The following is a 22,643-nucleotide window of genomic DNA, read 5'->3' on the forward strand; positions in this document are numbered from 1 at the left end:
AATACCCATTTCTATCACTGTACATTAATTTGAATTTATAACTGCTTTCTTCCACACCTTCCAAGAAACCCATATGATAATTTTAATGAAAGTCCCTAATGAAAGTGATGCCATTATATTTTACCTTGAAATTTATACCAAATATTTCAGATTATATTTAAGTAGAAACATAGCACTTTATGATACATTTCCTATAAAAAGAAAAAATAAGTACTGGTTCTACTGAGGTCAGAAAGTATATTTTTTTTAAATTAATTTATTTATATATTTATTTTTGGCTGCATTGGGTCTTCATTGCTGCACACAGGCTTTTTCTAGTTGCAGTGAGCAGGAGCTACTCTTTGTTGTGCGCAGTCTTCTCATTGTGGTGGCTTCTCTTGTTGGCGGAGCACGGGCTCTAGGTGCGCGGCCTTCAGTGGTTGTGGCTCACAGGCTCTCGAGCGCAGGCTCAGTAATTGTGGCGCATGGGCTTAGTTGCTCCGCGGCATGTTGGATCTTTCTGGAGCAGGGATGGAACCCACGTCCCCTGCATTGGCAGGCGGATTCTTAACCACTGCGCCACCAGGGAAGTCCCAGAAAGTAAACTTTAATTCAAGGATTTTTCTTAACAGTGAATGGAATTCTTTTTCTTTCTTTTTTTTTTTTTTTTTAAAATATTTATTTATTTATTTAGTCCACGATGGGTCTTAGTTGCAGCATGCGGGATCTTTGTTGCCGCGTGTAGGATCTTTTTGTGTGTGTGTGTGTGTATTTGTGTATGTATAACACAACTTCTTTATCCATTCTCATTCGTCAGTGGACACTTAGGCTGTTTCCATGTCTTGCCTGTTGTACATAATGCTGCAGTGAAAATGGTGTGCAGATTTCTCTTTGACATAGTGTTTTCATTTCCTTTGGATATATACCCCCAAGTGGAATTACTGGATCATATGGTAGTTCTATTTAATTTTTTGAGGAACTTCCATACTGTTTCCCATAGTGGCTGTGCCAATTTATATTTCCATCTATAGTGCCCAAGGGTTCTCTACATCCTTCCCTGCATTTGTCATCTCTTGTCTTTTCAATGATGGCCATGCTGACAGGTGTGAGATAATATCATTATGGTTTTGATTTGCATTTCCCTAATGATAAATGATGTTGAGCACCTTTTCATGTACTTGTTGACCATTTGTATATCTTTGGGAAAATGTCTATTCTGGTCCTTTGCCCATTTTTAATTGCATTATTTGTTTTTTGTCTTTTGTTTTTTTATAAATTTATTTATTTTTGGCTGCGTTGGGTCTTCATTGCTGCACGTGGGCTTTCTTAAGTTGCAGTGAGCAGGGGCTACCCTTCATTGCGGTGCACAGCCTTCTCATTGCTGTGGCTTCTCTTGTTGCGGAGCTCGGGCTCTAGGCGCGCGGGCTTCAATAGTTGTGGCATGCGGGCTCAGTAGTTGTGGCTCGCAGGCTCTATAGCGCAGGCTCAGTAGTTGTAGCGCACGGGCATAGTTGCTCCGTGGCATGTGGGATCTTCCCGGACCAGGGCTCGAACCCGTGTTCCCTGCATTGGCAGGCGAGTTCTTAACCACTGCGCCACCAGGGAAGTCCCATTATTTGGTTTTTTGCTATTAAGCTGTAGGAGTTACTTATATATTTTGGATATTAACCCCTTATCAAATATATGATTTGCAAATATTTTTTTCCATTCTATCGGTTGTCTTTTAATTTTGTGGATCATTTCTGTTGCTGTGTAGAAGCTTTGTAGTTTGATGTACTCCCACTTGTTTATTTTTGATTTTGTTGTTTGTGCTTTAGATGTCATATCCAAAAACTCATTGCTAAGACCCATGTCAAGGAGCTTTTTTCCTATGTATTCATCTAGGATTTTTATGGTTTCAGGTGTTACATTTAAGTCCTTAATCCATTTTGAGTTAATTTTTGTGAGTGGTGTAAGATAGAGGTCTTAGTTTCATTCTTTTACATGTGACTATCCAATTTTCCTAGCACCACTCATTGAAGAGACTGTGGGTTCTACATTGGGTATTTGTGGCTCCGTTGTCAAATGTTAGTTGTCCATATATGCATGGGTTTGTTTCTGGGCTCTCGATTCTGTTCCATTGGTCTGTGTTTCTGTTTTTATGCCAGTACCATACTGTTTGTTACTATGTCTTTACACTACAGCTTGAAATCAGGAAGTGTGATGCATCCCACTTTATTCCTCTTTCTCAGAATTGCTTTGGCTATTTGGGGTCTTTTGTGGTTCCATATAAATCTTAGGATTATTTTTTTCTACTGTAAAAAAAATGCCCTCGGAATCTTCATGGGGATTGCAGTGAATCTATAGATAGCTTTGGGTAGTGTGTGCATTTTAACAGTATTAATCCTTCTAATCCATGAACACAGGTTACCTTTACATTTATTTGTGTCTTCTTTGATTTCTTTCATAAATGTTTTGTAGTTTTCAGCATAGAGATCCTTCACCTCCCTGGTTAAATTTATTCCTAAGTATTTTATTGTTTTTGATGCTATCGTAAATGGGATAGTTTTTTAAATGTTTTCAGACAGTTCACTGTTACTGTATAGAAATGATACTGTTTTTGCATGTGAATTTTGTATCCTGCAACTTCACTGAGTTTGTTGATTAGACCTAACAGTTTTTTTGGTGGAGTCTTTTAAGATTTTCTGTGTATAAAATTATGTCATCTGCCAAAAGAGACAGTTTTACTTCTTCCTTTCCAATTTTGATGGCTTTTGTTTCCTTTTCTTTCCTGATTGCTCTGGCTTGGACTTCACTTCTAGTACTGTGTTGAAGAGGATTGGTAAATGTGGGCACCCTTGTCTTGTTCCGTATTTTAGAGAAAAAGCTTTCAACTTTTCACCATTGCATGGGCTTGTCATATATGGCTTTTATTATGTTGAGATACTTTCCTTCTATACTTAATTTGTTCAGAGCTTTTATCATGAACAGATGTTGAATTTTGTCAAATGCTTTTTCCTCATCTATTGAGATGATCTTTTTAATTTCATTCTATCAAGGCCATATATCATGTGTATTGATTTGTGTATGGTGAACCATCCTTGTGCCCAGCGATAAATCTCACTTGATCATGATGAATAGTCTTTTTTTTTTTAACATCTTTATTGGAGTATAATTGCTTTACAATGGTGTGTTAGTTTCTGCTTTATAACAAAGTGAATCAGTTATACATATACATATGTTCCCATATCTCTTCCCCCTTGCATCTCCCTCCCTCCCACCCTCCCTATCCCACCTCTCTAGGTGGTCACAAAACACAGAGCTGATCTCCCTGTGCTATGCAGTTGCTTCCCACTAGCTATCTATTTTACGTTTGGTAGTGTATATATGTCCGTGCCACTCTCACTTTGTCACATCTTACCCTTCCCCCTCCCCATATCCTCAAGTCCATTCTCTAGTAGGTCTCTGTCTTTATTCCCGTCTTGCCACTAGGCTCTTCATGACCCTTCTTTTTTTTCCTTAGATTCCATATACATGTGTTAGCATACTGTATTTGTTTTTCTCTTTCTGACTTACTTCACTCTGTATGACAGAGTCTAACTCCATCCACCTCACTACAAATAACTCCATTTTGTTTCTTTTTATGGCTGAGTAATATTCCATTGTATATATGTGCCACATCTTCTTTATCCATTCATCCGATGACGGGCATTTAGGATGCTTCCATGTCCTGGCTATTGTAAATAGAGCTGCAATGAACATTTTGGTACATGGCTCTTTTTGAATTATGGTTTTCTCAGGGTATATGCCCAGTAGTGGGATTGCTGGGTCGTATGGTAGTTTTAGTTTTTTAAGGAACCTCCATAATGTTCTCCATAGTGGTTGTATCAATTTACGTTCCCACCAACAGGGCAAGAAGGTTCCCTTTTCTCCACACCCTCTCCAGCATTTATTGTTTGTAGATTTTTTGATGATGGCCATTCTGACTGGTGTGAGGTGATACCTCATTGTAGTTTTGATTTGCATTTCTCTAATGATTAATGATGTTGAGCATTCTTTCATGTGTTTGTTGGCAATCTGTATATCTTCTTTGGAGAAATGTCTGTTTAGGTCTTCTGCCCATTTTTGGATTGGGTTGTTTGTTTTTTTGATATTGAGCTGCATGAGCTGCTTGTAAATTTTGGAGATTAATCCTGTGTCAGTTGCTTCATCTGCAAATATTTTCTCCCATTCTGAGGGTTGTCTTTTGGTCTTGTTTATGGTTTCCTTTGCTGTGCAAAAGCTATTAAGTTTCATTAGGTCCCATTTGTTTCTTTTTGTTTTTATTTCCATTTCTGTAGGACGTGAGTCAAAAAGGATCTTGCTGTGATTTATGTCATAGAGTGTTCTGCCTATGTTTTCCTCTAAGAGTTTGATAGTGTCTGGCCTTACATTTAGGTCTTTAATCCATTTTGAGTTTATTTTTGTGTATGGTGTTAGGGAGTGTTCTAATTTCATACTTTTACATGTAGCTGTCCAGTTTTCCCAGCACCACTTACTGAAGAGGCTGTCATTTCTCCACTGTATATGCTTGCCTCCTTTATCAAAGATAAGGTGACCATATGTGCGTGGGTTTATCTCTGGGCTTTCTATCCTGTTCCATTGATCTATGTTTCTGTTTTTGTGCCAGTACCATACTGTCTTCATTACTGTAGCTTTCTAGTATAGTCTAAGTCAGGGAGCCTGATTCCTCCAGCTCCATTTTTCGTTCTCAAGATTGCTTTGGCTATTCGGGGTCTTTTGTGTTTCCATACAAATTGTGAAATTTTTTGTTCTAGTTCTGTGAAAAACACCAGTGGTAGTTTGATAGGGATTGCGTTGAATCTGTAGATTGCTTTGGGTAGTAGAGTTATTTTCACAATATTGATTCTTCCAATCCAAGAACATGGTATATCTCTCCATCTATTTGTATATCTTTAATTTCTTTCATCAGTGTCTTATAATTTTCTGCGTACAGGTCTTTTGTCTCCTTAGGTATGTTTATTCCTAGATATTGTATTCTTTTTGTTGCAATGGTAAACGGGAGTGTTTTCTTAATTTCACTTTCAGATTTTTCATCATTAGTGTGTAGGAATGCAAGAGATTTCTGTGCATTAATTTTGTGTCCTGCTACTTTACCAAATTCATTGATTAGCTCTACTAGTTTTCTGGTAGCATCTTTAGGACTCTCTATATAGAGTATCATGTCATCTGCAAACAGTGACAGCTTTACTTCTTCTTTTCCGATTTGGATTCCTTTTATTTCTTTTTCTTCTCTGATTGCTGTGGCTAACACTTCCAAAACTATGTTGAATAACAGTGGTGAGAGTGGGCAACCTTGTCTAGTTCCTGATCTTAGTGGAAGTGGTTTCAGTTTTTCACCATTGAGGACGATGTTGGCTGTGGGTTTGTCATATATGGCTTTTATTATGTTGAGGAAAGTTCCCTCTATGCCTACTTTCTGCAGGGCTTTTATCATAAATGGGTGTTGAATTTTGTCAAAAGCTTTCTCTGCATCTATTGGATGATCGTATGGTTTTTCTCCTTCAATTTGTTAATATGGTGTATCACGTTGATTGATTTGCGTATATCGAAGAATCCTTGCATTCCTGGAATAAACCCCACTTGATCATGGTGTATGATCCTTTTAGTGTGCTGTTGGATTCTGTTTGCTAGTATTTTGTTGAGGATTTTTGCATCTATGTTCATCAGTGATATTGGCCTGTAGTTTTCTTTCTTTGTGACATCTTTGTCTGGTTTTGGTGTCAGGGTGATGATGGCCTCGTAGAATGAGATGGGGAGTGTTCCTCCCTCTGCAATATTTTGGAAGAGTTTGAGAAGGATAGGTGTTAGCTCTTCTCTAAATGTTTGGTAGAATTTGCCTGTGAAGCCATCTGGTCCTGGGCTTTTGTTTGTTGGAAGATTTTTAATCACAGTTTCAATTTCAGTGCTTGTGATTGGTCTGTTCATATTTTCTACTTCTTCCTGGTTCAGTCTCGGCAGGTTGTGCATTTCTAAGAATTTGTCCATTTCTTCCAGGTTGTCCATTTTATTGGCATAGAGTTGCTTGTAGTAATCTCTCATGATCGTTTATATTTCTGCAGTGTCAGTTGTTACTTCTCCTTTTTCATTTCTAATTCTATTGATTTGAGTCTTCTCCCTTTTTTTCTTGATGAGTCTGGCTAATGGTTTATCAATTTTGTTTATCTTCTCAAAGAACCAGCTTTTAGTCTTGTTGATCTTTGCTATTGTTTCCTTCATTTCTTTTTCATTTATTTCTGATCTGATCTTTATGAGTTCTTTCCTTCTGCTAACTTTGGGGTTTTTTTGTTCTTTCTCTGATTGCTTTAGGTGCAAGGTTAGGTTGTTTATTCGAGATGTTTCCTGTTTCTTGAGGTAGGCTTGTATTGCTATAAACTTGCCTCTTAGAACTGCTTTTGCTGCCTCCTGTAGGTTTTGGCTCGTCGTGTCTCCATTGTCATTTGTTTCTAGGTATTTTTTGATTTCCCCTTTGATTTCTTCAGTGATCACTTCGTTATTAAGTAGTGTATTGTGTAGCCTCCATGTGTTTGTATTTTTTACAGATCTTTTCCTAATTGATATCTAGTCTCATAGCATTGTGGTCGGAAAAGATACTTGATACGATTTCAATTTTCTTAAATTTACCAAGGCTTGATTTGTGACCCAGGATATGATCTTTCCTGGAGAATGTTCCATGAGCACTTGAGAAAAATATGTATTCTGTTGTTTTTGGGTGGAATGTCCTATAAATATCAATTAAGTCCATCTTGTTTAATGTATCATTTAAAGCTTGTGTTTCCTTATTTATTTTCATTTTGGATGATCTGTCCATTGGTGAAAGTGGGGTGTTAAAGTCCCCTACTATGATTGTGTTACTGTCGATTTCCCCTTTTATGGCTGTTAGTATTTGCCTTATGTATTGAGGTGCTCCTATGTTGGGTGCATAAATATTTACAATTGTTATATCTTCTTCTTGAATTGATCCCTTGATCATTATATAGTGTCCTTCCTTGTCTCTTGTAATAGTCTTTATTTTAAAGTCTATTTTGTCTGATATGAGAATTGCTACTCCAGCTTTCTTTTGATTTCCATTTGCATGGAATATCTTTTTCCATCCCCTCACTTTCAGTCTGTATGTGTCCCTAGGACTGAAGTGGGTCTCTTGTAGACAGCATATATACAGGTCTTGTTTTTGTATCCATTCAGCCAGTCTGTGTCTTTTGGTGGGAGCATTTAATCCATTTATATTTAAGGTAATTATCGATATGTATGTTCCTATTCCCATTTTCTTAAATGTTTTGGGTTTGTTATTGTAGGTGTTTTCCTTCTCTTGTGTTTCTTGCTTAGAGAAGTTCCTTTAGTATTTGTTGTAAAGCTGGTTTGGTGGTGCTGAACTCTCAGCTTTTGCTTGTCTGTAAAGGTTTTAATTTCTCCATCAAATCTGAATGAGATCCTTGCTGGGTAGAGTAATCTTGGTTGTAGGTTTTTCTCCTTCATCACTTTAAATATGTCCTTCCACTCCCTTCTGGCTTGCAGAGTTTCTGCTGAAAGATCAGCTGTTAACCTTATGGGGATTCCCTTGTGTGTTATTTGTTGTTTTTGCCTTGCTGCTTTTAATATGTTTTCTTTATATTTAATTTTTGATAGTTTGATTAATATGTGTCTTGGCGTGTTTCTCCTTGGATTTATCCTGTATGGGACTCTCTGTGCTTCCAGGACTTGATTCACTATTTCCTTTCCCATATTAGGGAACTTTTCAACTATAATCTCTTCAAATATTTTCTCAGTCCCTTTCTTTTTCTCTTCTTCTGGGACCCCTATAATTCGAATGTTGGTGCGTTTAATGTTGTCCCAGAGGTCTCTGAGACTGTCCTCAGTTCTTTTCATTCTTTTTTCTTTATTCTGCTCTGCAGTAGTTATTTCCACTATTTTATCTTCCAGGTCACTTACCCGTTCTTCTGCCTCAGTTATTCTGCTATTGATCCCTTCTAGAGTATTTTTAATTTCATTTATTGTGTTTTTCATCGTTGCTTGGTTCCTCTTTAGTTCTTCTACGTCCTTGTTAAATGTTTCTTGCATTTTGTCTATTCTATTTCCAAGATTTTGTATCATCTTTACTATCATTATTCTGAATTCTTTTTCAGGTAGACTGCCTATTTCCTCTTCATTTGTTAGGTCTGATGTGCTTTTACCTTGCTCCTTCATCTGCTGTGTTTTTCTGTCTTCTCATTTTGCTTATCTTACTGTGTTTGGGGGTCTCCTTTTCGCACGCTGCAGGTTCGTAGTTCCCATTGTTTTTGGTATCTGTCCCCAGTGGCTAAGGTTGGTTCAGTGGGTTGTGTAAGCTTCCTGGTTGAGGGGACTAGTGCCTGTGTTCTGGTGGATGAGACTAGATCTTGTCTTTCTAGTGTGCAGGTCTACGTCTGGTGGTGTGTTTTGGGGTGTCTGTGGCCTTATTATGATATTAGGCAGCCTCTCTGCTAATGGATGGGGCTGCGTTCCTGTCTTGCTAGTTGTTTGGCATAGGGTGTCCAGCACTGTAGCTTGCTGGTCGTCGAGTGAAGCTGGGTCTTGGTGTTGAGATGGAGATCTCTGGGAGATTTTCTCCATTTGGTATTACATGGAGCTGGGAGGTCTCTTGTGGACCAGTGTCCTGAAGTTGGCTCTCCCACCCCAGAGGCACAGCCCTGATGCCTGGCTGGAGCACCAAGAGCCTTTCATCCACACGACTCAGAATAAAAGGGAGAAAAAATAGAAAGAAAAAGAAGAAAGAGGATAAAATAAAATAAATTAAGATAAAATAAAGTTATTAAAATAAAAAAATAAAAAATGATTCTTAAGCAAAAAAGAAAAAAAAATTTTTTAAGTAAAAAATAAATAAATAAAACGGACAGACAGAACCCTAGGACCAATGGTGAAAGCAAAGCTATACAGACAAAATCTCACACAGAAGCATACACATACACACTCACAAAAAGAGGAAAAGGGGAAAAAATAATATATCTTGCTCCCAAAGTCCACCTCCTCAATTTGGGATGATTCGTTGTCTATTCAGGTATTCCACAGATGCAGGCACATCAAGTTGTTTGTGGAGCTTTAATCTGCTGCTTCTGAGGCTGCTGGGGGAAATTTCCCTTTCTCTTCTTTGTTCGCACAGCTCCTGGCGTTCAGCTTTGGATTTGGACCTGCCTCTGCGTGTAGGTCGCCTGAGGGTGTCTGTTCTTCGCTCACACAGGACGGGGTTAAAGGAGCAGCTGCTTCAGCGGCTCTGGCTCACTCAGGCCGGGGGAGTGTGGGGTATGGATGTGGGACGAGCCTGCAGCAGCAGAGGCCAGCATGACATTGCACCAGCCTGAGGCACCGTGTGTTCTCCCAGGGAAGTTGTCCCTGGATCACGGGATCCTGGCAGTGGCGGGCTGCACAGGCTCCCGGGAGGGGAGGTGTGGATAGTGACCTGTGCTTGCACATAGGCTTTTTGGTGGCGGCAGCAGCAGCCTTAGCATTTCATGCCTATCTCTGGGGTCCGCGCTGATAGCCGCGGCTTGCACCCGTCTCTGGAGCTCGTTTAGGCAGCGCTCTGAATCCCCTCTCCTCGCGCACCAGGAAACAAAGAGGCAAGAAAAAGTCTCTTGCCTGTTCGGCAGCTCCAGACCTTTTCCCGGACTCCCTCCCGGCTAGCTGTGGTGCGCTAACCCCTTCAGGCTGTGTTCATGCCACCAACCCCAGTCCTCTCCCTGCGATCTGACTGAAGCCCGAGCCTCAGCTCCCAGCCCCCGCCCGTCCCGGCAGGTGAGCAGACAAGCCTCTTGGGCTGGTGAGTGCTGGTCGGCACCGATCCTCTGTGCGGGAATCTCTCCACTTTGCCCTCTGCACCCCTGTTGCTGCGCTCTCTGTGGCTCCGAAGCTTCTCCCCTCCGCCACCCACAGTCTCCGCCCACGAACGGGCTTCCTAGTGTGTGGAAACCTTTCCTCCTTCACAGCTCCCTCCCACTGGTGCAGGTCCCTTCCCTATTCTTTTGTCTCTGTTGTTTCTTTTTTCTTTTGCCATACCCAGGTATGTGGGGAGTTTCTTGCCTTTTGGGAGGTCTGACGTCTTCTGCCAGCGTTCAGTGGGTGTTCTGTAGGAGCAGTTCCACGTGTAGATGTATTTCTGATGTATCTGTGGGGAGGAAGGTGATCTCCGCGTCTTACTCTCCCACCATCTTCTCCTCTCTCCAATAGTCCTTTTAATGTGCTGCTGACTTTGATTTGTGGTTACCCTGTTTTCAAGTATGTTAACCCCTTCCTCCTTCTGCTTACTTTAGACTGATAATCATATAGTCTCAAACACATTCTAAAAAAGAAGAATCTACATTTTCTTACTCTCCTCCCCTATATTTTATGATTTTGATGTCCTCTTTTACATCTTCATGTTTATCCTTTTGCTGTTCCTTGTGTTTATCATTACTTTCACAAATAGATTTTTTTTTTTCTTTTTGATCTGTATACTGGCTTATTTAAGTGATTTACTTTCCAATTGTGATTTCCTCTTTTCTGTATCTTCTTGCTTCTTTTATATTTAGAGAAGACCTTTCAGTATTTTAGGGTAGGTTTAGTATTACTGTATTCTTTTAGTTTTTGCTTGTCTGAGAAATTCTTTCTCTCTCCTTCTATTCTTAATGATAATTCTGCTGGGTCGAGTATTCTAGGTTGCAGATTTTTCCCTTTCAAGACTTTGTATATATTTCACCACTCCCTTCTGGCCTGCAGCATTTCGGTAGAGAAGTCACCTGATAGCCTTATGGGGGGGTTCCCTTTTAATTAGCTCTTTGTTTTTCTCTTGTTGCCTTTAGAATCCTCTTTTTTAACTTTTGCCATTTTTATTGTATGTCTTGGTGTAGGTCTGTTTGGGTTCATCTTGTTTGGGACCCTCTTTGCTTCCTGTATCTGAATATTTGTTTCTTTCTTTAAGTTTGGGAAGTTTTCAGCCATAATTTCTTCAAATATATTTTCAATATCCTTTTCTCTGTCTTCTCCTTCTGGAATTCCTATTAATGCATAGGTTGGCATGCTTTATATTATCCCATAGGTCTCTTATATTGCTTTTACTTTTTTTCTCATTTGGCTTTCTGTCTGCTGTTCTGATTGGATGATTTCCATTATTCTATCTTCCAGATCACTTATTCGTTTTTCTGCATTATTCATTCTGCTATTCATTGCCTTTAGCTCAGCTTTCGTCTCGCAAATGAATTTTCCAATGTGCTGCTGAATCTGGTTTGCTAGTATCTTGTGGAGAATTTTTACATCTATATTCATCAGGAGTAATGGCCTGTAGTGTGGTTTTCTTGTAGTATCTTTTTCTGGCTTTGGTATCAGGGTAAAGCTGGTCTCATAAAATGAGTTTAGGAGTATTCCCTCCTCTTCAATTTTTTGGAAGAGGTTGAAAAGGATTGCCATTAGATCTTCCTAAAATGTTTGGTAAAATTCACCAGTGAAGCCATCTGCTCCTGGGCTTTTCTTCATTGAGAGATTTTTGATTACTGATTTAATCTCCTTACTGGTAACTGGTCTGCTCAGATTTTGTTTCTTCCTGACTCAGTCTTGGTAAGGTGTATGTTTCTAGGAATTTTTCTGTTTCTTCTTAGTTGTCCAGTTTGTTGGCATATAGTTGTTCATAGCCTCTTATGAGCCTTTGTAATTCTGTGGTATCAGTTGAGTTGTAATGTTTCCTCTTTCATTTATAATTTTGTTGATTTGGGTCCTATTTTTTCCTTGGTTAGTCTAACCAAAGGTCTGTCTGTTTGCAGATGGCATGATCCTTTATGTAGAAAATCCCAGGGGACTTCCCTGGCGGTCCAGTGGTTGAAGCTTCGCCTTCCAATGCAGGGGGTGCAGTTTCGATCCCTGGTCAGGGAGCTAAGATTCCACATGCCTTGCGGCCAAAAAACCAAAACATAAAACAGAAGCAATATTGTAACAAATTCAATAAAGACTTTAAAAATGGTCCACCTCAAAAAAAAAATTTTTTTTAAAAAGAAAATCCCAAAGAATCCTTACAAAAATGACTAGAGCTAATAAACACATTCAGCAAAGTTGCAGGGTACAAGATCAACAAAAAAAATTCAGCTGTGTTTCTACACATAAACAGTGAAGAATCTAAAAAGGAAATTAAGAAAATAATTCCATTTACAGTAGCATCCAAGAGAATAAAATACATAGAAATAAATATTCCCAAGTTGGTGAAAGACTTGTATGTGGAAAACTACAGAAGTGTGCTGAAAGAAATTAAAGGTGACTTAACTAAATAAAAAGACATCCCATGTTCACGGACTGGAAAACTTAATATTGTAAAGATGGAAACACTGACCAAAGGAAGGTACAGAAGTCAATACAATCTTTATTAAAATTCCAGCCGCCTTTTTTGCAGAAATGAAGAAGCTGATCCTTAAATTCATATGGAATTGCAAGGGGTCCTCAATAGCCAAAACAATCTTGAAAAAGAACAACAAAGTTGTTGTTCAACAACTAACACTTCTCGATTTGAAACCTACTACAAAGCTACAGTAGTCAAAATAGTATAGTACTGGCATAAGAATAGATACATATATAGGCCAATGGAATAGAATTGAGAGTCCACAAATAAACCTATACCTCTATGGCCAGTTTGTTTCAGACAAGGGTGCCAAAACTGTTCAGTGGGGAAAGAATAGTCTCTTCACAAAACGGTGCTGGGACAACTGGATATCCACATGCAAAAGAATGAAATTACACCACTACTTCACACCGTATAGAAAAGGGAACTGAAATGAATCAACAACCTAAATAAGCTAAAACTATAAAACTCTTAGAAGAAAGGAAGAGTTCATCTTCATGACCTTGGATTTGGAAGTGGAGTCTTAGATATGACACCAAACTTACAAGCAACAACAACAGCAAAAAAAATTAGATAAATTGTACTTCATCAAAATTAAAAGTGTTTGTACATAAAAGAACATTATGAAGGAAGTGAAAAGACAACTTCCAGAATGGGATAAAATATTTTCAAATCTTGTGTCTGATAAGGGTCTAGTATCCACAGTATATGAAGAGCTTTTACAACTCAGCAAAAACAGACAACACAATTTAAATTGGGCAAATGACTTGAATACACATTTCTCCCAAGAAGATATACAGATAGCCAACAAACACATGACACAATGCTCGACATCATTTGTCAGGGATGTTAGGGAAATGCAAATCAGAACCACAATGAGATATTACTTTATATCCACTGGATATCTATAATCAAAATAACAAGCATTAGCAAGAGTCTAGAGAAATTGGAATCCTTGTATATTTTTACTGGGCATGTGAAATGATGCAGCTGCATAAGGAGCATGTGGTGGTTCCTCAAAAAGTTAAATGTAGAGTTACTGTATGACCCAGCAGTTCTACTCCTGGGTACGTACCCCCAAAATTGAAAAGAGGAACTCAAATATTTGTACATGAATGTTTACCATAGCACTATTCTCAATAACCAGAAGGTTGAAAACAGTCCAGTTGTTTATCAGTGTTTGAATGGATACATAAATTGTAGTATATCCATACAGTAGAATGTTATTTAGCCATAAAATGAAATGAAGTACTGATACATGCTACAACCTGGATGAACCTTAAAAACGTTATGCTAAGTGAAAGAAACCAGTCATAAAAGATCACATATTGTATGATTCTATTTATGTGATACATAGAAATGGGTAAATCCATAGAGACAGAAGGCAAATTGGTGGTTATCAGGGTTTTAAAGAGGGAAAAAGTAGAGTGATTCCTTAATGGAAATGGTGTAGTAAAATGTTTTGGAACTAGGAGAGGTGGTGGTTGCACAACTTCGTGAATGTACTAAATGCCTAGAATTGTACACTTTAATATTGATTTATAATTAATATGTGAATTTCACCTCACTGAAAATATTAATAGTGACACTAATGGATTATAATAACATCGATTTTTAAAAGAATCCATGAGCCCATACTCATACTAAGAAATATGTAAAGTTGGGGTGTAGGATAAGGGGAAGAATTCAGAAAAGAAGTCTCTTCTTAATAGAAGAATGCTAACTAGTAACTACAGAAAGAATAGGGTTTTTTTTAATTGCCATTTTACAGCTACCACAATAATGTTTAGTAGTAATTGTTGAAACCATTGGGTGAAAGACTGTTAGGGAATAGAATATTCAGAGAGTCTCAAAGTATCACCATATTGATTGTTTATTACTTTCAAAGGGAAAGGGTATCTTTATAATAGAGACATCTAACAGATAATCACCTAAAACCAAGTGATCAAACTTAACACCACTCAGGTATTCTAAAATGGTATATCAAAAAAAAGAGTGAGTGTGAGAGTGAGCAAATATGGCAACCCATTAACAATTGGTGAATCTAGGTGAGGGGTATATGGGCATTCATTGAATCAATCCTGCAGTTTTTCTGTACATTTGAAATATTACGGAATAAAAGTTGGGGTAAAGATGAAATTTGAATATGACCCTTCCCTGTTTAATAGCCTTGCCTAAAGGTTTAACTCCTTAGCTTTATATTTAAGGTTCTTCATGATCTAGCCCCTGCTTATCCTCCCAATTTTATCTCTTTCCATTGCATTTCTCAAACTAGTTTAGACTTTAGCTATGCCATACTTCTTCCCATTTTCAAATTGTCCGTGATCAATTTACAGACCTACTAGAGAATGGACTTGAGGATACGGGGAGGGGGAAGGGTAAGCTGGGACAAAGTGAGAGAGTGGCATGGATATATATACACTACCAAATGTAAAATAGATAGCTAGTGGGAAGCAGCCGCATAGCACAGGGAGATCAGCTCGGTGCTTTGTGACCACCTAGAGGGGTGGGATAGGGAGGGTGGGAGGGAGGGAGATGCAAGAGGGAAGAGATATGGGGACATATGTATATGTATAACTGATTCACTTTGTTATAAAGCAGAAACTAACACACCATTGTGAAGCAATTATACTCCAATAAAGATGTTTTAAAAAAAAAAATTATCCGTGATCTCTTTCACCCCCATGACTTCATACATGTTATGTGTGCTCTCTCCTGGAATGTTCTCTCCCCATCTTTAGCTTGTTAATTCTTGGTTGTCCCTCTGAACATTATGTAGCTATCATCTCCTCCAGGAATCTTCCCTCATCATTGTGGGCTGAGTGGAACCTATAGTACATTGTTCATATCTCTGTTACACCTCTTATTACACTGTACAGTTAATTGGCTGAGTACTTGCCTGTCTCCCTCAAAAGACTGTGTATTCCTTGAGGCCTTGGACTGTGATTTATTTTTCTTCTTGGTGTCCATAGTGCATATAAGAGTAGGTGCCACACAGTGGGTGTTTAGATAAATGAATAAATTTAACCTCCTACCATTTTCCTGAACGTCTTATTATAATTTAAAAGAGTTTATCCTTTCTTACTTAATATCAGGATATATCGGTTGTATGTGTACCGTGTTTGGTTTTCTTAGTTTTATTTCTTTTTCCCAACTTTGTAGTGAATGAATTCATTACAGGAATTATTAGTATTTTATAGAACTCCATAGTACAACCAGTACTGATAGAGGGTCATAATTAAAAGAGGTAACATACATGTAAAGCAGACAGCATAGTGTGACACAGTAAGCACTACTTTGGGTCTTGAACCCCATTAAGAATTTAGTGAAATCTAATGAAAATAGTGAACGCTTCCATAGAAAATTGTAATATCTACAGAGAGTTTCATATATAATTCTGCGTGGTTCACAAACCCTTTGAATAGATATCTGTGGCCCCCAGGTTAAAAACTCCTGTGCCTTAACCCAGTGCTGGCCTCAGGTATCATCCTTCGGTAATTCACTACCTCTACTAAGTTCTAACACTAATAAGGAAAGGAGTGAAAGAAACATAATGGGTTAAAAAAATTTTTGAAGAACCATGGATTTGTTTGAGATTGATAAAAAAATGTATTGGAAAATAAAACAAACTGAAAATCCTCCAGCCCACTTTCAAAATTGTAAGTTTTCTTTAAAACAACTGTTGGATCATGGAATGAAGAAGTAAATGGCAGAAAATCTAAAAAATAATAGTGAAAATATTCTCTGTGGTTAAACTGAGTAAAATTCATGGTTTTAAGTGCATATATTACTAAAGAAAGAATAAAATAGAGTATTCAACTGAAAAAGTTAGAAAAACAACATGGTAAGCCTAAGGAAAACAGAAGAAAGGAAATAATAAAAGTTGAAAATAGAAATTAATGCATTAAAAGAAGCCTACTTAGATGACTGTTGTAACCTCCTGATGAAGAGTTCTTCCTATATCTGGTTGCTACACTGCAGCTAGGGCGATCCTCCATAGCATTACCTGCTTACGTAACTCTTCCTTGCCCTTAGAATGGCTCACAAGACCCTTCTTAACCCAACTCCTGTCTACCTTTCCCCATATTTCTAACTTTTTTCCTGCATCGTTTCCCCAACCCTTATCTCCGCCTGCCCCATTCTCCAGCCATATAAAACTACAGAACTTCTTTTGGTTCATTGAATTTGATAAACTGTTGATGACGTTTCCTTTCCTGGAGCTTTGCATTTGCTCTTCTCTGTACCTTAAAGGCCTTCCCACTCTTCTTGCCTAGCTAGTTCCTTCTCAGTCTTCAGGACTCAGCTTAACTTTTATATTCTCTAGAAAGCCATTAAATACATGAACACACACACACACACATGTGCATACACATGTATACACACACATGCTCAGGTAACACTAATTTAAGTACTTGGTCCTGTGTGCTCTGATAGTGCTTAACTTCTCCTGTCGTAGCACTTATCACCAGTCAATGTCAAAGAAATGTTTGAAGAAGAGTAGTAATCGAGGTACACCATCAGAAAACATATTTCTAAGGTTACAGTGTTTAAAATGATGAAAATAAAAACATATTTCCAAAGCCACTTTTGCCAAAGTAGATAGTGTTATGGATGAGACAGGCCAGAAGAGTATATTGTGTGCTAAAGGAGATATCTTAAATTTAGCAAATTGTATTGGTTAGCTCTCTAAGGAAAAAAAATATTTTTGGATCTTCTCCAGATAAATTTGAGGTGCATTAAAGAACTAAATATAAGCAATTAAATTATATAAAACTAGAAGAAAAGAAAAACTAACATTTTTATCAAACCTATAGGTCAGCGTTGTCCAATGGAAATATAAAGCCAATCACATAAGTAATTTAAAAAATTTTAGTAGCCACGTTAAAAAGTAAAAACAGGAAAAATTAATTGTAATAATTTTTTATTAACCCAATATGTCCAGAATATTATTTCAATATGTAATCAATATAAAAATTAACAACAAGATATTTTACGTGGTTGGGTTCTTTTGTACTAAGTCTTTGAAATCCAGTGTGTATTTTACACCTATGGCACATCTCCATATAGACAAAGACAAGCCACATTTCAAGTGCTTGATAGCCAGCCACAAGTTAAATTTAGAAGCAATAGAAGGTGTCACAAAGGAAAAAATAGGTAACATTGGCTACAGGAAAATAAACAATTAAAAAATTTGAGGAGACAAAATGGGAAAATATTTACAGCACACTATAGTATATTATATTATTATTATTATTATTACTACCATTATTATTCAGAGAATTCATATGAATTGCTAAGAACATTTAAGACCCCAAAAGATAAAGATGACAGGCAGCCAGTTTACAAAAGAGCCAGTAGCAAATGTAAAGATAGAATTTAACCTCATTAATAATCAAAAAAGTGCAAATTAAGCGATAGTAATATGCTGTTTTCATCTATCAAGGTAGCAAAGATTTTAAAACTATAATTTTTAGGGGTGCAGAGAATGTGGTTAAATGGTGTTCTCATAGACTGAGGAGGAATGTGAATTCGTAAAACCCTTTTAAAAAGTAGTTTAGCAACGGATACGGGAATTCTGTTTCTGGGAATATATCATAAGGAAACAATACTAATTATAGAGATGGGAAAACTACATACCAAAATGCTCACTACCTAAATTCTTTAATTAAGAGGATGGTTAAGTAGTTTATGGTATAAACATTCGATGACATACTTTGAATAATAACATGGAAAAGTCTTTTTTTAATATTAAACCAAAAAAAGACACAGAATTGGAGGTCTTATTTTCCCCCCTATATTTAAGGGGGGAAATTAAGCCTATGCATAGAGAACAAGACTAAGAAATTTATCAGAATGCTAACAATGTTTATTAGGATGGAGGGACTTCAGTTTTTTTCCAGTTTTTTGTTTTTCTGTTTTTCAGATGTCATAAGATTAGTGTGTATTACCTATAAAATAAAAAGAAAACTACTCAAAATTATGGGATTAATTTAACATATTTTTAAATATATTGCTAATTTGAGATGTCATACTAATTCAGGGGTGCCATCTTATTCTCTACCTATCAATTTATACTTTATTTTTAGAAAGACACAATACTTTACAATTGGTGAAGTAGGCATAGATGATCCAAATATTTTGTAGTTTGACTCCATCTTTGTTTCAGAGTGAAGTTATTGACTTTCCAATAAAATTGTGCCGCTGTCTTTTTTTATTCCCTTACTTTTGGCTTGAGCCTGACCTCCAGAAAAATGAAGTAATTAATACTTTTCAACAAATGTGTAATCCCCATTTTCCTTCCCAGTTTCATGTGATTAAATAGCTCACATCTACTCTCTTACTAGCAACATTTAATATCTTGATATACTGATTTACTCTGTTTCTCTTTTGATTAATACTTCTTCCCCTCATTTTAAGGTTATCCTGGTACAAGTTAACCCAGGGGAAGCATTTACAATAAGAAGAGAAGATGGACAGTTTCAGTGCATTACAGGTAAGAATGGTAATTTATTGTCATTTGAGACAAGACTAAAATTTATGATACATAAAAGTGTATATGCTTGTAGTTTCTTCCTTTCTTTCTCACTACCACCACAACAAGGCACAAACTCTGAATACTTTATGGCTTAACTATTACAGTAGCATCCTAATTAGTCTCTTTGCCCTGGTTTCTTGATTAATCCTACTGTGATGTCACTCCCCTGCTCAGAAATCTTCAGTGAATCCAGTTCAGGTTCCTTAGTCTTTTTGAAAGATCATTTCATCTTTCTTGCTTGCTTCCCACTTTCCTTTCAATACTGTTTCCCTTCAATCTTGCTAAGTTGGTTTATTCACTGTCTCTGAACCTTTCTTGTACTTACTGTATTCTTCTTCTTATCTATAATTTACCCATATCACCACTACCCCCAGCCTATCCAAATGCTTCCAAACTGAGCTCAGATCTTATCTTTAAAAGGTTTTTTATAAAGTCTTTAGTAAGCATCCCTTCCACACAACTTACTAGCCAACACCCCCCCACACGCACACACATTTGTGCCAAACAAAAATGTCTCCAGATATCACCAAATGTTCCCTGGGAGGCAAAATCGCCCCTAGCTGAGAACCACCACTCTGTGTGAAGATGAAAGCAAAAGGTCACTAGCTTTGGAATTAGAGAACCTGGTTTTAAACCCCAACTCTGCCACTTAACTGGCTGTATGAACTTCTGCATGTTATTTAACCTCTATCAGGTACGTTTCTCAGTAAAATTCCTATTCCTGTGAATAATAACACACCTCATAGGATAATTGTGAGGGTTGACTAATATGTTTATAAAGCACTCTAAACCAGACCTGGCACACATAAGGCACTGAGTAAATGGTGATGGTGGGTACTGTAGCAGTGTTTAATAGAAAGTGACCCCATCTCCTGTGAAAGCCCAAAACACCAATTATTGTGCCATTCATTTAGCAAGAATGTACTTTCTTGTAACATTTCTTCCAGTTAGTATTTTGAAAAGCCAGTTAAATTTTGTATGTTTAACTTGGAATGTTTATTCAGTCTCTCCACCTAAGTTTTAATAAGGACTTTATGGGCAGATACCATTTCTTACATTTCTTTGTATTCCCTTCAGTTCTTGGCCTTCCACATATTGGGTACCTATCTAATAGTTATTACTTTCATTTGAAAAGAGCACGTTAGAAATGGGGGGACCATATGCTTTATCATCCAAACCAGGATACTCTTTTTTTTTTTAACATCTTTATTGGAGTATAATTGCTTTACAATGATGTGTTAGTTTCTGCTTTATAACAAAGTCAATCAGTTATACATATACATATGTCCCCATATCTCTTCCCTCTTGCGTCTCCCTCCCTCCCACCCTCCCTATCCATCCCTCTAGGTGGTCACAAACCACCGATCTCCCTGTGCTATGCGGCTGCTTCCCACTAGCTATCTATTTTACATTTGGTAGTGTATATATGTCCATGCCACTCTCTCACCCTGTCACATCTTACCCCTCCCCCTCCCCATATCCTCAAGTCCATTCTCTAGTAGGTCTGTGTCTTTATTCCCGTCTTGCCACTAGGTTCTTCATGACTTTTTTTTTTTTTCCTTAGATTCCATATATATGTGTTAGCATACTGTATTTGTTTTTCTCTTTCTGACTTACTTCACTCTGTATGACAGACTCTAACTCCATCCACCTCACTACAAATACCTCCATTTCGTTTCTTTTTATGGCTGAGTAATATTCCATTGTATATATGTGCCACATCTTCTTTATCCATTCATCCGATGACGGGCACTTAGGTTGCTTCCATGTCCTGGCTATTGTAAATAGAGCTGCTATGAACATTTTGGTACATGACTCTTTTTGAATTATGGTCTTCTCAGGGTATATGCCCAGTAGTGGGATTGCTGGGTCGTATGGTAGTTCTATTTTTAGTTTTTTAAGGAACCTCCATACTGTTCTCCATAGTGGCTGTATCAATTTACGTTCCCACCAACAGTGCAAGAAGGTTCCCTTTTCTCCACACCCTCTCCAGCATTTATTGTTTGTAGATTTTTTGATGATGGCCATTCTGACTGGTGTGAGGTGATACCTCATTGTAGTTTTGATTTGCATTTCTCTAATGATTAATGATGTTGAGCATTCTTTCATGTGTTTGTTGGCAATCTGTATATCTTCTTTGGAGAAATGTCTATTTAGGTCTTCTGCCCATTTTTGGATTCGGTTGTTTGTTTTTTTGTTATTGAGCTGCATGAGCTGCTTGTAAATCTTGGAGATTAATCCTTTGTCAGTTGCTTCATTTGCAAATATTTTCTCCCATTCTGAGGGTTGTCTTTTGGTCTTGTTTATGGTTTCCTTTGCTGTGCAAAAGCTTTTAAGTTTCATTAGGTCCCATTTGTTTATTTTTGTTTTTATTTCCATTTCTCTAGGAGCTGGGTCAAAAAGGATCTTGCTGTGATTTATGTCATAGAGTGTTCTGCCTATGTTTTCCTCTAAGAGTTTGATAGTGTCTGGCCTTACATTTAGGTCTTTAATCCATTTTGAGTTTATTTTTGTGTATGGTGTTAGGGAGTGTTCTAATTTCATACTTTTACATATACCTGTCCAGTTTTCCCAGCACCACTTACTGAAGAGGCTGTCATTTCTCCACTGTATATGCTTGCCTCCTTTATCAAAGATAAGGTGACCATATGTGCGTGGGTTTATCTCTGGGCTTTCTATCCTGTTCCATTGATCTATGTTTCTGTTTTTGTGCCAGTACCAAACTGTCTTGATTACTGTAGCTTTGTAGTATAGTCTGAAGTCAGGGAGTCTGATTCCTCCAGCTCCATTTTTCATTCTCAGGATTGCTTTGGCTATTCGGGATCTTTTGTGTTTCCATACAAATTGTGAAATTTTTTGTTCTAGTTCTGTGAAAAACGCCAGTGGTAGTTTGATAGGGATTGCATTGAATCTGTAGATTGCTTTGGGTAGTAGAGTCATTTTCACAATGTTGATTCTTCCAATCCAAGAACATGGTATATCTCTCCATCTATTTGTATCATCTTTAATTTCTTTCATCAGTGTCTTACAGTTTTCTACATACAGGTCTTTTGTCTCCTTAGGTAGGTTTATTCATAGATATTTTATTCTTTTTGTTGCGATGGTAAACGGGAGTGTTTTCTTAATTTCACTTTCAGATTTTTCATCATTAGTGTGTAGGAATGCAAGAGATTTCTGTGCATTAATTTTGTATCCTGCTACTTTACCAAATTCATTGATTAGTTCTAGTAGTTTTCTGGTAGCATCTTTAGGATTCTCTATGTATAGTATCCATGTCATCTGCAAACAGTGACAGCTTTACTTCTTCTTTTCCGATTTGGATTCCTTTTATTTCTTTTTCTTCTCTGATTGCTGTGGCTAACACTTCCAAAACTATGTTGAATAATAGTGGTGAGAGTGGGCAACCTTGTCTAGTTCCTGATCTTAGTGGGAATGGTTTCAGTTTTTCACCATTGAGGACAGTGTTGGCTGTGGGTTTGTCATATATGGCCTTTATTATGTTGAGGAAAGTTCCCTCTGTGCCTACTTTCTGCAGGGCTTTTATCATAAATGGGTGTTGAATTTTGTCGAAAGCTTTCTCTGCATCTATTGAGATGATCATATGGTTTTTCTCCTTCAATTTGTTAATATGATGTATCACGTTGATTGATTTGCGTATATCGAAGAATCCTTGCATTCCTGGAATAAACCCCACTTGATCATGGTGTATGATCCTTTTAATGTGCTGTTGGATTCTGTTTGCTAATATTTTGTTGAGGA

The 22,643-nt window shown here is 37.5% G+C and overlaps 1 protein-coding gene across 4 annotated transcripts in view; it reads left to right on the forward strand.

Annotated features, from left to right (window-relative positions):
* Window positions 1–22,643, forward strand: part of FNDC3A (fibronectin type III domain containing 3A) — a 201,401-nt gene that overhangs the window by 63,847 nt on the left and 114,911 nt on the right. For all 4 annotated transcript variants that reach the window (XM_061170691.1, XM_061170692.1, XM_061170693.1 and 1 more), the window contains one exon: window positions 18,767–18,842. In XM_061170691.1, coding sequence (XP_061026674.1) covers window positions 18,767–18,842 — 76 coding nt within the window. The remainder of the gene's footprint in view (window positions 1–18,766; window positions 18,843–22,643) is intronic.

This window comes from Eubalaena glacialis, chromosome 16 (genome assembly GCF_028564815.1).
Source record: "Eubalaena glacialis isolate mEubGla1 chromosome 16, mEubGla1.1.hap2.+ XY, whole genome shotgun sequence".
NCBI lineage: Eukaryota > Metazoa > Chordata > Mammalia > Artiodactyla > Balaenidae > Eubalaena > Eubalaena glacialis.